The sequence below is a fragment of the Mirounga leonina genome, unplaced genomic scaffold (genome assembly GCF_011800145.1).
Source record: "Mirounga leonina isolate KUSES-001 unplaced genomic scaffold, KU_Mleo_1.0 Mir_357, whole genome shotgun sequence".
Lineage (NCBI taxonomy): Eukaryota > Metazoa > Chordata > Mammalia > Carnivora > Phocidae > Mirounga > Mirounga leonina.
The window spans coordinates 5211402-5226960 of record NW_023270702.1 but is presented as its reverse complement, the minus strand read 5'-3'; the positions used below and the strand labels follow the sequence as shown (position 1 = coordinate 5226960).

At 32.9% G+C, this 15559-nt stretch overlaps 1 protein-coding gene across 1 annotated transcript in view; it reads right to left on the bottom strand.

Annotated features, from left to right (window-relative positions):
- GSTCD (glutathione S-transferase C-terminal domain containing) overlaps positions 1 to 15559 on the bottom strand; it is a 128586-nt gene that overhangs the window by 98511 nt on the left and 14516 nt on the right. Inside the window, exons 4-5 of the mRNA XM_035030216.1 lie at positions 11319 to 11570; positions 6968 to 7061 (exon numbers count right to left, since the gene is read on the bottom strand). Coding sequence (XP_034886107.1) covers positions 6968 to 7061; positions 11319 to 11570 — 346 coding nt within the window. The remainder of the gene's footprint in view (positions 1 to 6967; positions 7062 to 11318; positions 11571 to 15559) is intronic.

Here is a 15559-nt window from a genome sequence, read left to right as displayed (position 1 = left end):
TTTATATATTTTCTCAATGTCATGGATCAATTCATTGTTTTCAACCCCAAATATTTTACAGAAATTAAGTGGGAAAAAAAACCCACCCATATTTACATAAAATTGGATATCATCGTAAAATTTAAAATCGTAGTCATCTATATTTATATATATATATTTATATTATATATAATTATATATGCCATATATAATTATAAAATTTTATTATTATCATTTGCTATAGTATTATTAAATAATTATATTATGTATTATGCATATATTACATACATAAGTATATAAATATATAATAAATATATTAAACAATATGTAAATATATTACTATATAATACTATATATAATATACTATACACTACATATGCTATATATAATATCGTATGTATGCTCTATATAAATATAATCATATATATAAAATATGTAAATATATAAGTATATTTAAATATACTTGTAATATATATTATATATATGAATGTTGGTAGAAAGAATGATCTTGGTACTAAGATCCACTAGGATTGAAAAATTATATATTCTCTTAGAAACATAAATTCAATCAATGATTTATATAAAAGGATCTGGAATATACCAGTTTATAACTCTTGTTCTAAGAATTCACACATGTCTATCCCAAGCAAATAAAATCTACAGGGTTTAAAGCCCTCTAGAAAGATGAGAACTTACTATATCCTTCTAGTAAAACTCTGCCATTAGTTTTTTTCTTTTATCTCAAACTGGTAAGTATATACTCTAAACTGGGTGGTGGGGGATGGGAAGGTGAATGGGTGGTAATGTTTAAGGTTTTTATGAACTACCTCCACATCAGTCTCCCTAGGAGATGATGCTCTCATGTAGCTCAACAGCAAAACCAATTGGGTATACCTAATTGATTCATATTTCTAAGACAATGTAATTTTGAATATAAAAATGAAACAGAATGTAACTGAAACAACTATCGTTTTGTTGCCTTTATCTTCTATAAAGTCATAACTCTGAGTCTCCTCCCTTCATATGATTGATACGGTTATTCTAGGCTAGGAGCAATTCCTAATATAGGAACCACTCACCTAAAAACTACCGGAGAATAAAAATGGCTATGGGGAAATACTGCATGGAGTGGCTTAGGGCAGCTCTGTTCTAAGTCTTATATCATTCCCTCTTCCATACTCAGAGGGCAAAAATTCAGAAGGCAAGAACAGAAGTGTCTCTGGACTTAAGAAAAGGACTCCTCAGGCTCACAAGTATTTATCCTAGTTCATTAGATTAGAAAATCATACAGTTATTGAGGTCAAAAGTAATAATATAATAATATATATACAAATATAATATATAATATAGTATAATATATTTTATGTATATATAATACAGTAGGAGACTGTTGTTTGAAGATTTTCTATCAGGGCATATGATTAATACTAACCTAAACCTTTCTTTCCTCACTTTTGTATAATATATATGTATATATATATCATGGATATTATATGATATATATGATGCAGTAGGAGACTGTTGGTTGAAGATTTTCTATCAGGGCATATGATTAATACTAACTTAAACCTTTCATTCCTTACTTTTGTATAATTCATCTTATATAGAACCATTTAATTACAACTATCTGTACAAGAACTTTGACCATATACACTCAAAAATGAAAATAACTCAATCTGGAATTCAACTGAGTAGGTATATTCTTCATAGAGATATGGATATAACAATTCTCAAATTACTATTCAGTTATGGTTGGACTTACCAAATGAGCAAATAAATAGATGATATTGTGAGCTATCATTTTTACTGTTGAGAAAGGTTGATATAGGTATAGACATTGAATTTGGAAAAACTAGGAAGAATTTTGCGGATTAGGACTGGAATTAGAGATATCAGTATAATCTCAACATTTTTTAAAAAAAACATTGGTTTTTATTTTTTTTAAGATTTATTTACTTGAGAGAGAGCACAGAGGGAGAGGGCGAAGCAGACCCCTGCTGAGCAGGGAGCCCAATGCAGGGTTCAATCCCAGGACCCTGGGATCATGACCTGAGCTGAAGGCAGACGCTTAACTGACTGAGCCACCCAGGTGCCCATCTCACCATTTTTTAATACAGACGTATAACAGAGCAAATAGAGCAGTAGACAGTGATGTGATTATGTACGTGTGTGTACATACATCTATTTCCTCATAGATCTATCTATATGCACATCTCTCTGCTGAGAGGAGCTAGAACCAATAACACTCCATTAGCAATAAGCACACCTTGTGCCCAAATTTTAGTTTCTAAATGCTAATCTCTACTAAAGGGAACCAGAGCTCCTTGGAGAAACAGCTGACTCTAGAACTGAGGCAGGGAAATGACAAAATGAACCTGTAATAGTTTTTTTTTCTCTAGAATTTAAGGAAGTGGTCATAGAATGATAAGGCCATTTCCAAAGGATCAGGAGCCAGCTTGAAGAGACTCACAACCTGGGACAACTTGAGTACTGAAATAAATAACAACAGTGATGGATTATAACTTATTTAATAAAATAATTCCTGAGTCAATACTGAGAAGAGATACATAGATGATAGATGGGAAAAACGTTCTTACATTAGCATGGCAACTAATACATATGGAAGACTGATGGAGCTGAAAAGTCACCATTCTGTTACTATCACAGGCAAGAAGCATCAAATGAATGTAAACTAGTGAGTGAAATTTTGAAAACAAGACATTATGTAGTCTCAAATATCTCCCCACAAAATACTTATTAATTCAACAGAGCAAAACAGTAACATTACAGTAGGGACACCTGGCAGATACCACCTTAACCAAATGATTAAAGTTAACATCACTGGGCCCAAACTGATGTAAGGTGCCTTCTGCTATAATGCACTGAGAAGGCCACAGCTTCATTTAGGTGGTGTTCCTGCCAAAATGCATAACTTGAACTGAAGCATGAGGAAACGAGACAAATTGAAATTGAGAAACGTTTGACAAAAAACTGGCCTGAATTCTTCAGAACAGTCCATGTTGAAAGATAAACAAAGGCTAAGAAACTATTTCACATGAAAGGAGACTAAAGTGACATGACAATTAAATGTACTACAATCAACTGGACTGCAGATTAGATAATAGTTCATAGTGAATTGCATAGCCTGTTTTGATAATTGTACAATGACTAAGAGAAAAGGACTAAGAAAGTGTCTTTGTTCATAAAGCGGACAGTTTAGTTCTTAGAGGTAAAGTAGCATAATGTTTGCAACTTATTCCCAAACAGTCCATAAAATAGAATAGAATAGTAGTAGTAGTAGTAGTAATAATAGTAATAATGATGATGTAAATTAAATCTGTATGAGACAAAAGAATTCAAAATTGCTGGTTTAAGCAGAAATTTGGAAATTTAACTCAAAGGACCTATAGTCTCAATTCAAATGAATTTAATAAAAAAACTACTGTGTACCTATTCTATACTCAAAGAGCTCACAGTCCACTAGAGAAGGAAAGCATGCATATAAATAATTATAGTGGAAGAGAAGCATACCGTAAGTACCAAAAATGAAGTGTAAGAAAGTACTAAGGAATGTTGAGAGGGAGTGACTAATTCTGTCTGATATATTGTACTAAGTACTTTATATATTAATTCATTGAATGTACCAACAATATCATTAAGGTGTATACTATTTTATCCCCATTTTACAGATGAGGCAATTGAGGCACAGAGAAATTGAGAATCTGGCCATAGATGTTCTAGCAGTTAGTATAGTAGTCCAGGTATGAAACTCAGGCAGGCTGACTCCAGAGCACATGCAGAAGGCTTAATGAAGAAGCAGCATTTGAGCTGATCTTTCAAAGATGGGTATAATTTCAATAGGATGGGAAGTGGAAAGAAGAATATTTAAGGCTGGAGGCAAAATAAAAGTGAAGGCATGGAAATAATAGACATAGGACATATGAGGGAAACTGAAAAGTTCAGGGAATAGTATATAGGATGTGGGGAGAGAAATGGGTAATAACAGAGGTTGGGAGATTAGACAAGCTTAAGAAATAAGCCTCCATCGTGAGGATCAATATAGCCTTTGTTAGTAAAGAGAATGATTCTTATTATATGGACCATAATCTTGAGGTAACTCAATGGCTTCCACATAAGGAGTCAGCCTTTGTGACATCCAAATGAACCTAGTACCAATAAAATCTTATTACTATTCAATCTCTTCTAAAAATACCAGAACACAAATCATGAGAACACTTTCACAGTGACCTCCACACCCATATGTATAATAATTTCATTTCACAGCGATCCTATTACCGTGCAATACTGAAATTGCCAGCACTGAAAACAGAACATCTAAAATGCAACAATTCTGCCTTAGTTTAACACAGACTATATAAACCTTTTAAGAACAGAGAATGAAATGTAAATAAATCATGTAGCTCTGTTGTTATAGCTCCTTGTTTGTCATAATATTTATGAAAACTAGGTGATCCAATTAAAGAGATATAATGAGTAATATATTCCATGAACTCTGTTAGATATGCAGTTCTAACCAGTAAAACGACCAGACATGAATGCTTAATGTTAGATCTCTGAGTTGGTAGCAGATGTAATTGATAGCTCAATTAATAAATGAAAATATTATTTTGGCTTCATAGTAAATTAATTATGAGTAAAGCAAAACATGTGGCACTTACAAATCTTTGTACTAATTTTTTGTAAATATAAATATTAATGAAAATCTGATTTTCATTTACTATAGTTTTAACCTGTCCAAAATGTACCATAACCAGAGTACACAAAACAGTCCAATTGCAGGCGCCTGGGTGGCTCAGTTGGTTAAGTGACTGCCTTCGGCTCAGGTCATGATCTTGGAGTCCCTGGATGGAGTCCCGCATCAGGCTCCCTGCTTGTCAGGGAGTCTGCTTCTCCCTCTGACCCTTCCCCCTCTCATGTGCTTTCTCTCTCTCTCATTCTCTCTCTCTCTCAAATAAATAAATAAAATCTTTAAAAAAAAAACAAACAGTCCAATTGCAAGGACAATAAAAACAAACACCTAAAATTTTCAAAATGTCAGAAAATATTTAAAATTAAACATTAACAAATTCATTAGTGACTATGTTTCATATACTTAACAAAGACCAAAAAATGAATTTAATTTTTATAAAACATCTGTGAGGCACAGTTCTTAATTGCCCAATAAAAATCTTATTCCATTCTGGAAAAAATCCTAAATTATTTCCTTGATGGAAAGACTAGAATTGATTAGTGAGATATAGACAATACTTAGGAAGCATCACAGAGGAGAAGAACATGAAAAAGGCAGGCAAACAATTTCAAAGAGCATCTGGAAATCAAAAGTTATATTTGGCTTGGTATAAAACTAAAGAATAAGTGAACAATTAAAGAAGTGGAACATTGAGTAATGAAAATGTTCTCCACCTAAAAACACCTAAAATGCTATATAAAACTTAACAATCATCCTTCGCCTGTCTCAATGGATTTCTGAGAGTAAGGGAACTCCATAGGGCCTAAACAAAGGGGAAAGGAACTAAAAAGTAGTGTAATAATCTTGAACTGACACCAGCTGCCAGGAGAGTATTTGCTAATAGGGATCTGAGCTTTAATAGCAAGAAAAGAAGAGAGGCTAGTCCTGGATCCCTAGCATTGTGGAAACCTGAAACTATTATCACTACACGAAAGTAGAAACCTTGAAAAGCTATATTCCCCCATGAAAAGATGCATTACAAAAAAAAGTCCTACTCAATAGCAAAGGAAGATGATAAAAGGTAACTTGTCTGTTTAAACCTCAGCTCCAAATGAAAAGGTTAAAGGAATCTCAAGCTGAAAACATAATGTTAACTGATCTTAAGATCTAGTACTTCAAGATGCCTGGCACAAGTAAATATAAATCCTTTCTATTGAAATTTACTTCTAACCCAGGCCCCACAAGATTCCCACAGATGCCCCTAAATGAATTCAAAATATATAATTACAAAACTAATAGGGAAATAAGACACCAAGAATGAAGTCAACAGAAAAAACAAACACCAAAATTAGATCTCTATGGACATCAGCTATTATATAACAGACACAGAATATAAAATAACTATGCTTAAAAAAATTATGAAAACTGAAACATGAGCAAGGAAAAGGTCATCATAAAAACAAACAACCCAAATATAATTTCTAGCAATGAAAAATATAATTTCTAGCAATGAAAAATACAATTATATAACTAAAAACCTAACTATAAAAATGTTTTTTTTCAAACAATACTTTAAACAATTAGGGGAAAACAATTATGTACTGGTTATTAAAGGATCAAGGAATTTTTGTTAATTTTTATTAGGTGTGCTAATGACATGGCAATTACTTAGAATGCTGTATTTCTTAGATGTATGTACTATCGTATGGCATATTATCTGGAATTTCCTTCAAAATACTTCAAAAGAAAGAAAAGGGAATAAACAAATGTAGGAAAATGTAAGAAATGTTGAATCTGAGCAATGTGTATATGTGTATATGTGAAATTTTTATAATAAAAATAAAAGGAAAACTTCACTCATATGGGAAATTTAAGAAACAAAACAAACATGCAAAAGGGAAAAAATAAGAGAGAGAAAGAGAGAGAGACAAATCAAGAAATAGATTCTTAATTATAGAGAACTGATGGTTACCAGAGGGGAGGTGGGTTGGGGGATGGATTAAATAGATGATGGGGATTAAGGAGTACACTTGTAGTGATGAGCACAGGGTGATGAATGGAAGTGTTGAATTACTATATTGTAATATAACACCGTATAACCAGCTGGAATTAAAATAAAAACTTCTTAAAAAAGAAATAATTAGGGGGGAAAAAAAGAAAACTCAATGGATAGTACAATCAGAATATTAGATAAAGCCAAAGACAGAATTAGAGAATTGAAAGATGGATCTGAAGAGGTTATCTAGATTATGATTAAAACTTAAAGGAGAAAAAAAAAAGAAAAAAAAAAAAACTCACCTTCCTTTGGGCTCACTGCTGCAGGAAGACTATTCCAATCAAGAGTCCAAGTAGGGCAAGGGTGGGGAGAAAACACCACTTCAATGCCTTTTTCCTAGAAATAAGAAATAGGAAATAGACTCTTTCCAAATTAATGAATTAATAAAATCCTGTTATGGTTTAGAAGGCCAAATTTCTCTTTTGCTTTCTTTTTTTTTTTTTTTGTACAAATGCAAATTTATTCTCATTAGAACAATTGTTAGGTAATTGTTTAAAAGTTGAAATCACTCACAACCTGTAAAACAGAACGAAGTAAGTGTTTGGATGGGACCACACAATCTTCAATTTGAGGAATCCATTTTCAGTCATAAACTCATACAGGCTTTGGAGTCAGTGAATTTGTCTCACAGAAGTTCCCTTCCACAGATGAGAAGATTGTCCCCAGAGACCAACTTGCTATGTGGCCTTGGGCTAGTCATGTAGTTGATGTATTTGAAAGAGTGCTCCCTTCAGGGAAAAGATCGAACAACAAAAAAAAGATATCTAGGCATTATATGGCAAATTTTCTTTTCTATAGTGTCAAGAAGGTGCATAAATATTAACAATCATTAGATGTTCCTCAAAATATTTAGTTACATAAGAAATACAATGTGTTTTTTGATAGAACAGTTACCTTCCTATTTTTTTATACCGAGATAACAAAAAATGCTATTTTTAAATTATTGCCTAAAACTACATAGAAATCAATATTCTTATACTTAGAAATCAACTGGATGTCAAAAAGAAAAGTCACCTGAAGATAAAAATTTTATCAAAAACATTCCACACAGGGATAAAAAAAGAAAAACTGATTCTGCATGTCCATCAAAATCTGTCTTTACATATATGAAAATAGCTACAGCCTACGAGTTATATTTACAGGACAAAAAGCCTCACTTCAACATAACACCCCCCAAACATCATCCATACCATAGAGGCTTCTAATGCCTCTAAAAACGGATTCCTCTGTTGTAACCAAATGGTTCCCAACATTTTCAAAACTGAGGACCACTTTTCATATAAAAAAATTCTCAGGCTCCTTCCCCATGTCAAAAGTTGTGCATTTATTTATTTGATCTGCAGACAGTTGTGTGGCATAAATATGGATTTTCAGACCCCTTGCAATCACATTCTGGGTACATAGTCCACAGGATAGATATCCATGGTTCAGGGTTTTATCTTTAGAAATATCATATTCAAAAGAAAAATCTCTGAGGATCTATCACTAATTTGAATCAATTAGTTCATGAGATTACTTTAAATTATGAAAACTAGCTGAATTCTGGTTCCAAAGGAAATAGTATGAAGATTCTTTGTTGAGGTAGAGACATCTTTATGTCTAGAGGTCTAGAGCACTTATTTCCAGAAACTTCCAGCACTTCCAGAAAAATAAACATCTCTTTGACATCATCTACCGCTATACTTTCCCCTTATTCTAGACTAGCCATACTAAACTTGCTCTCCCTCATTTCACCAAATTCAATCCTACCTTAGGGTCTCTTCAAAAATACTATATGAGATATCACTCACACACCATTACATTTAAAGCATACAATTCAATGGTTTTTATAATATTCACAGTTGTGCCATAATCAACGCTAATTTGAGAATATTCTCATCATCTCAAAAAGAAGTCCCATATCCATTAGTAGATACTTTCTATTTTCCCCCCTCAGCTCCTTGCCCTAGGTAACTACTAATCTACCTTTTGCCTCTATAGACTTGCTCAGGGTCTATTCACTCGCTGGACCCTCTCCCTAGAATACTTCCTCCAAATCTTCAGTTCATTCAGGTCATTTGATCAATGTCTTCACCTGGTCAGATAAGCCTCCCTGACCACTCTATCTAAAAAGGACTCCAACTCACATAACCTCCACCCCCTTATCTCACATTACTTTTTGTGGCTCTTATCATTACCTAATGTGTTAACACATTTGTGTTTTTTATTTACCTCCCCCACCAGAATATAAGGCTCATGAAGGCAGTCCCATTTGTTCTTCATATATCCCACATTCAAAACAATGACTAAACATATACATTTTTTGGACTAACTGACTGAATAAATAAATTTAAAACCTTTGGAGAATAAGGGAAATTTTGGAGGCAAGAATATGCCAAAGAAAACAAAAGGGGAAAAAAAAGTGAGATGTGCGGGTTCTTAAGAAATACTTTACTAGTTTATACTTCCACTTGGCACCAATTTCATTTGTCCTTATCTAATTGGCACAAAATACTGTGACTACCCAAAAATTAATAGTTACTGTCATACATTCACATAATTTATTATTTTGATATAATATTTACTAATTTTCAAAACATATGTCAATAATTCACTAGTAAGTAGCAAAAACAATGTCCTGTTAAAAAGGAACATTTATTGTATCTAATATATACTTTTAAGTTAGAATTAAATGAAATAGAAATTTTAACTTATTTTCAGATTTGAGCCTTCTTTTTTTTTTAATTGTTGATGTAATGTCCCAGTCATTTTTTATATAACCATAAGATTTGAAATCAGAAAAGAATCCTACAGAATATCTACTATACTCTCCTAATTTATAAATGGAGAAATTAAGATCCTTTGGTTAAACAACATACTAAAGGTCACAATGTTAGCTTACCCTCAAATCTGGGACTAGAATCCAAGTCACCTGGTCCCTAGTAGTCTTCCCATGGGCTGCTCCCAAGCCAATGCCTGAAAGTGGCTGAGATAACATGGCAGGCCTATTCCTGAGAAACATGGAACTCTCTGACAGATGATTTGGGTTCAAGGATTCCCCACTGGCTTGCCAAAACCTTCTTAGACCTGCAGTGAAGTCTAAAGCTTTTCTAACCCAATCATCCTTCCTTCCCTGTCTCATGCACAGGGGTTAAAACTGCATCATAGACTGAAGGCTCTCCCAGCCTCCTCTATCTCCCTCCCCCCTTCAACTCACAGATTTCCCTCAGTAGAACTCTTGCGCATCTAACCCCATCTTGGTCTGCTTGGGGGACCTGAACTAACACACCCCCTGTAAATTAAAAATTCAGGATTCCTTTTTATTTTTTATGTTATTACAAGACAGCTTATTTTTACAATTGTTTGTTAACTTTTCCTGAATTTAAATTTGTTATTTATTTCTCATTGTTTATAGATATTTTTAATATGCATAAAATACAAATGTTTTTCCTAATGTCATTTTATTGCTAGAAAAACACAGGTACCAATTTTCTTTAACTTTAAACATTACCAATTTTCTTTAAGACTGTGTAAGTATGAATTAAAAGCAGATTTTTGGTTTGTTGAGATTTTGAAAATTAGTATTTTAATGCAAAGCAAATTACTGACGATTATTTATTTTAAAAAACTCAAGAGGTGACATTGAGATCCCTGCACAGTATAGTCATCTGATCAAGACACATCAAACTTTGGACATGCCTTGATACCTTCTAAAATCAACTATAAAATCCTATTTCATTGTTTCATCACTAGGTTAACAAAGCTTAACTGATGAGATAAGGGGCTGATGTCACTACTAAAATCTTGTGCTTTTCTAATTCAGCATACTTTCTGTTAACCATAGAACTCAAATGCTTCCTAACCCATGTGGGGAAATATAATGAATATCTTTCCAGTACGACTCAGATGAATAGCTCAAATTACTTCCTGATTTTTCCTCTATTCAAATAAATCTTCAAATAGTTGAAGTTAAAAGCAAAACATTTTTGTAAATTGTTTAGAATGATAGAGAAAATAAAGCCTATTGCAAAAATTTCTACAATAAGTACTATTAGAAACAAATTTTGCTGCAAAGAGAAAAAAAGAAATCATATCTGTTTTATAAAAAGGCATTAAAATGAAAAAGTAAAAACAAAATTCAAAGAACTAAAATAACTTAAATTTAGACAAAACCTTGGAAAGTAAATTGAGATATTCATTTTCATATTCTTTAACTTCAAATCATCTCAAAATTTAAACACTAAGAGCAAAACCTTGCAACAGAAAAATGTCAGGTTAAAACAATACATTTGACCAGATATGATATGACCCTGGCCAATGTCTTGAATATTAAAAAAAAAAAAAAAGTTTTGAGAAAAATACTTTTAAAAAATATATATTCTGATTTACTTGGCTCCAAAGACACATACTAATAAAAATCTTTAATTTACTATACCTCATTTATATGTAAAAGACACAGAAATAGTAATTGGGTAAGGGTGATATAAAATAGTTACAAATAAAATTTAAAACAAAAGTAATGTGAATAAATGATTGCAAGTTGGGGTAGAATGCTCAGCAACATTATCACATGGAATTTTTCAAAGAAAATTTTAAGAAAAACATTTTAAGTACCATTAACTTGGTCATAGTGGGTCTTGGTCCTCCTACAAATGAAGCATCATTTTGCTCCTCTACACCTGGAACCTCACTTAAGTTTGAATCTTGTTCATTTGAGGTGGTCAGCAACTCTGGTAGATGGAGAAACTGGATCCCACACTGAGAAGCTGCTGTTTTTACTCTTGGCACTTCCTGAATCCTCTGGTACCAAGCAGCGAGCAGTGGAAATTCCATCAGCTTTTCAGAAAGTTTCTTGCAGATAATTACCTAGGCATGCAGAGAACAAAACATACTATTACACATTTTTTGTTTATAACAGCTGTCAAGATACCTTTACATATCATAAAATTCACACATTTTAAGTGTACAGTTCAAACAATGAGTTTTAGCAAATTTATACAGTTGTGTAACTACCACCACAATCCAGTATTAGAACACTTATATCACACCAAAAGGTTCTGTTGTGATCACCTACAGTCAATCTCTGCTTCCCCAGTTAGTTGCAAGGAACCACTGATCTACTTTCCATGTTTATAATTTGCCTTTTCTAGTATTTCAGAGAAGTGGAATCATAAAATGTGTCTTTTTAACTTAGCATTAAGTTTCTGAGGTTCATCATGTAGTTGCATTTATCAGTAGTTTGTTTCTTTTCATTATAAGTAGTAATCACTGTGCAGCATAATATATTTTGTTTATCCATTTGCTAGTTGACGGACATTTGCATTGTTTCCAGTTTTTGATAATTATAAATAACGTTGCTATACAAACTCATGCACCAGTGTTTGTTTGAATATTTTTCATTTCTTAGGAGTAGATACTAGGAGCCAAGTTGCTAGGTTGTATGGAAACTGTATGCTTAAGTTTTAAAGAAACTGCCTAACTCCTCTCCCTGATGGCTGTACCATTTTATATCCCCACTAGAAAATGTCCCAATTTCTCCAAATCTTGCCAATGACTGGTATTGTCAGTCTTTTTTACTTGAACTATTCTAGTGGATGTGTGGTAGTATCTCATTGTGATTTCAAATTTGCATTTCCCTGTGATTAATGATGTTAAGCATCATGTACTTATTTGCCATTCAAGTATCTTCTTTAGTGAAGTTTTCTATATTTTTAGTATTCATTTCACAATATATAAATTGGGGCAACTCAACAACAAGAAAACAAACATTTAAAAAGATGGGCAAAAGATCTGAACAGACACCTCAGAATTACGTAGTTGGCAGTTATATATATGACAAAGAAGTTACATAGATGGCAAATAAATACATGAAAAAACATTCATCACCATATATCATTAGAGAATTGCAAGTTAAAACAAGGAGACACCACTACACACCTATTAGAAGGGTGAAAAGGCAAAACCCTGACAACAGCAAAAGCTGGTAAGGATGTGGAGCAACAGGAACTCCCTTTCATTGCTGGTAGGAATGCAGAATGGGATACCCACTTTGAAAGACAGTTTGGCGATTACTTACAAAGCTAAACAACTCTCACCGTATGATCCGGCAATTGCACTCCAAATGAGTTGAAAACTTATGTCCATGTAAAAACCTGCACATGGATGTTTATAGCACTTTTATTCATAATTGTCCAAACTTGGAAGCAACCAAGATGTCCTTCAATAGGTGAATGGATAAATAGCAACCAAACAATAAAATATTATCCAGCACTAAAAAGAAATGAACTCATCAAGCCATGAAAAGACACAGAGAAACATTAAAAGCATATTACTAAGTGAAAGAAGCCAATCTGAGGGGCTATATACTGTGTAATTCCAAATATATGACATTCGGGAAAAGGTAAAACTATGAAGATAACAAAAGGATCAATGGTTGTCAGGGGTTAGGACAGAGGGATGAATAGGTGGAGCACGGATTTTTAGGGAAGTAAAACTATTCTGTATGATACAATAATGATGGATGCATATCACACATTTGTCAAAACTCAAAATGTACAACCCAAAGGGTTAACCCTAATATAAAATATGGTTTGGGTTATAGTAATTTGTTAATGTAGGTTCATCAGTTGTAATAAATGTACCAGTCTGGTGCAGGATGTTGATGGTAGAGGAGACTGTGTGTGCGGGGACAGAGGGTATCTGGGAACTTTCTGTACTTTCTGCTCAATTTTACTATAAACCTAGAATTACTCTGAACAATCGTCTATTTTTTAAAGATATTTTAAAAATCAAGATATACTATTTAAATAATACTGACAAAGGACAAATGTCTTAGCAATAAGAGGCCCAAAAGGTATTTGTGAATTACTTGAAGAATAATAATATTATATACACACAAATGAAGAATGTATGCACATACTGACTATCCTATAAGCCAAAAAAATATATAATGGAAAAGACCAATACTTAGCAGAAAAAGGACAGAAAATATGAATAGATTATTCTAAGATAATCAATAGAAATACCATGACAACATTTGAAATGTCTATAAATGCTACAATTGAAAATCATTTGGGGAAATTTTATATCGTGTATTCCAGTTTCTATTATCTTTCATTGGTAGCATATTTTTATGCCTCTCTAAAAACTCTTCCTTAGTCAACTTCCTTCAAATCTAGAAACCCCTTCATCTATAATTCATGGGCAAGAACACATTCCTCTGTCCCCGACCCTCACTATATTTCATAAGTTCTCAACACACTGAACAGAGAGTAAATGGACACTGCTTAATCAAAAATCTAAAATACTTAATACGTACTTATTTATGAACATGAATTTAAGTGGTTAATGGGGAGAGAATTAAAATAAATTGAAGTGTATGTGGTAATTTTAAATGATTAGAATTTGTTATCTCCATTAAGTCTACAGTCACTGGTATGTTTTGAGGAATCTCAATGGAAGTTATACACTCACTGAGGAAGTAAGGGAATAAGAAAAATGGAGAGGCTGTACTCTTATTTTAATAGTGATCTAAAGTTCCTTTTTTCTTCTTTAGTGAAGCCTTCTTCCCCTGAATGTATGAATTGTAAAACAGAATCAAATCAGTATAACCTAAAAGTAATGTAAGAAACACTCTCAGAACCATATTTTTTAAAAAAGATTTGATGGGGTAAGGAGGAGATTTCACTGAAGTAAAATAGTAAAAAGATAAAAGATACAATTATAGATATTTAGAAGTGAAAAGATAACTAGCATGAGTTAGAATTTTTTCTAACGCAGCACTTAAAGTAAGGCTTTTATTCAAATTAGAAAATGTGAAACCATTACTCCTGATTTAAATTATCTTCTTGTTTTCTCTTGGCCAGATGCTTTCTCCGTACCACCACCACCAAACTTCAATTTCTTTAAAAATTAGAATGCTCTTGCTTCTTTTTGAGGCACTGAATGTTGTTTCCATAGAAACAGTAATAACGTCACCAACAGATTATGACTGGTGATTATGAACAAATAGATAAATAAAAAGGTCAAATCAAGAAAATCTTGACACACGTATCTAGTAATAATCAGTACCAAAGCAGAAGCCAGAAAGGACAGAAAAATTAATGAAAAATTCACATGCATGTGTATTTCAGTCTATTTTAACTGGACTTTAAATAAGCACAAGTAATTGTTTGTAAGAGCAAGGTTTATGTCTAACTCTTTGTATACAGCAAGCACTTAAAACACTGCCTTGCAAATAATATTCTGGTGAGTGAACAAATGATCAAGAAACTATTTATTAGCTTCAAAGAAGAATCTCCTCAATTAATGTTTTTCAAACAGCTGTTTATGACCTGTGGCGAAGTTGTGAAATCAACGTAGTTTTTAAAATGGCATAAAATGGAAAATATCAGAGTACACAGCATGTAGTAAGGTGGGTTGCAAGTATATTTAATGTATACAAGATATATACATATTTGTATAAGTATGCTCAATCACCTGTAAAATGCATTATTTACTGTGAGTTAAAGTAAAAGAGTTTGAAATATACTGTCTAAATGGTACTCTGGGAACCAAACAGTTTATAATTCTCACCAAAACTCTTTTTTTTTTTCTTTTTTTTGAGACAGAGAGTCTTTTTTTTTTTTTTTTTAAGATTTTATTTATTTATTTGAGGCAGAGAGAATGAGAGACAGCATGAGAGGGAGGAGGGTCAGAGGGAGAAGCAGACTCCCCGCCGAGCAGGGAGCCCGATGCAGGACTCGATCCCGGGACTCCAGGATCATGACCTGAGCCGAAGGCAGTCGCTTAACCAACTGAGCCACCCAGGCGCCCCAGAGAGAGAGTCTTAAGCAGTCTCCACACTTAATGGACTG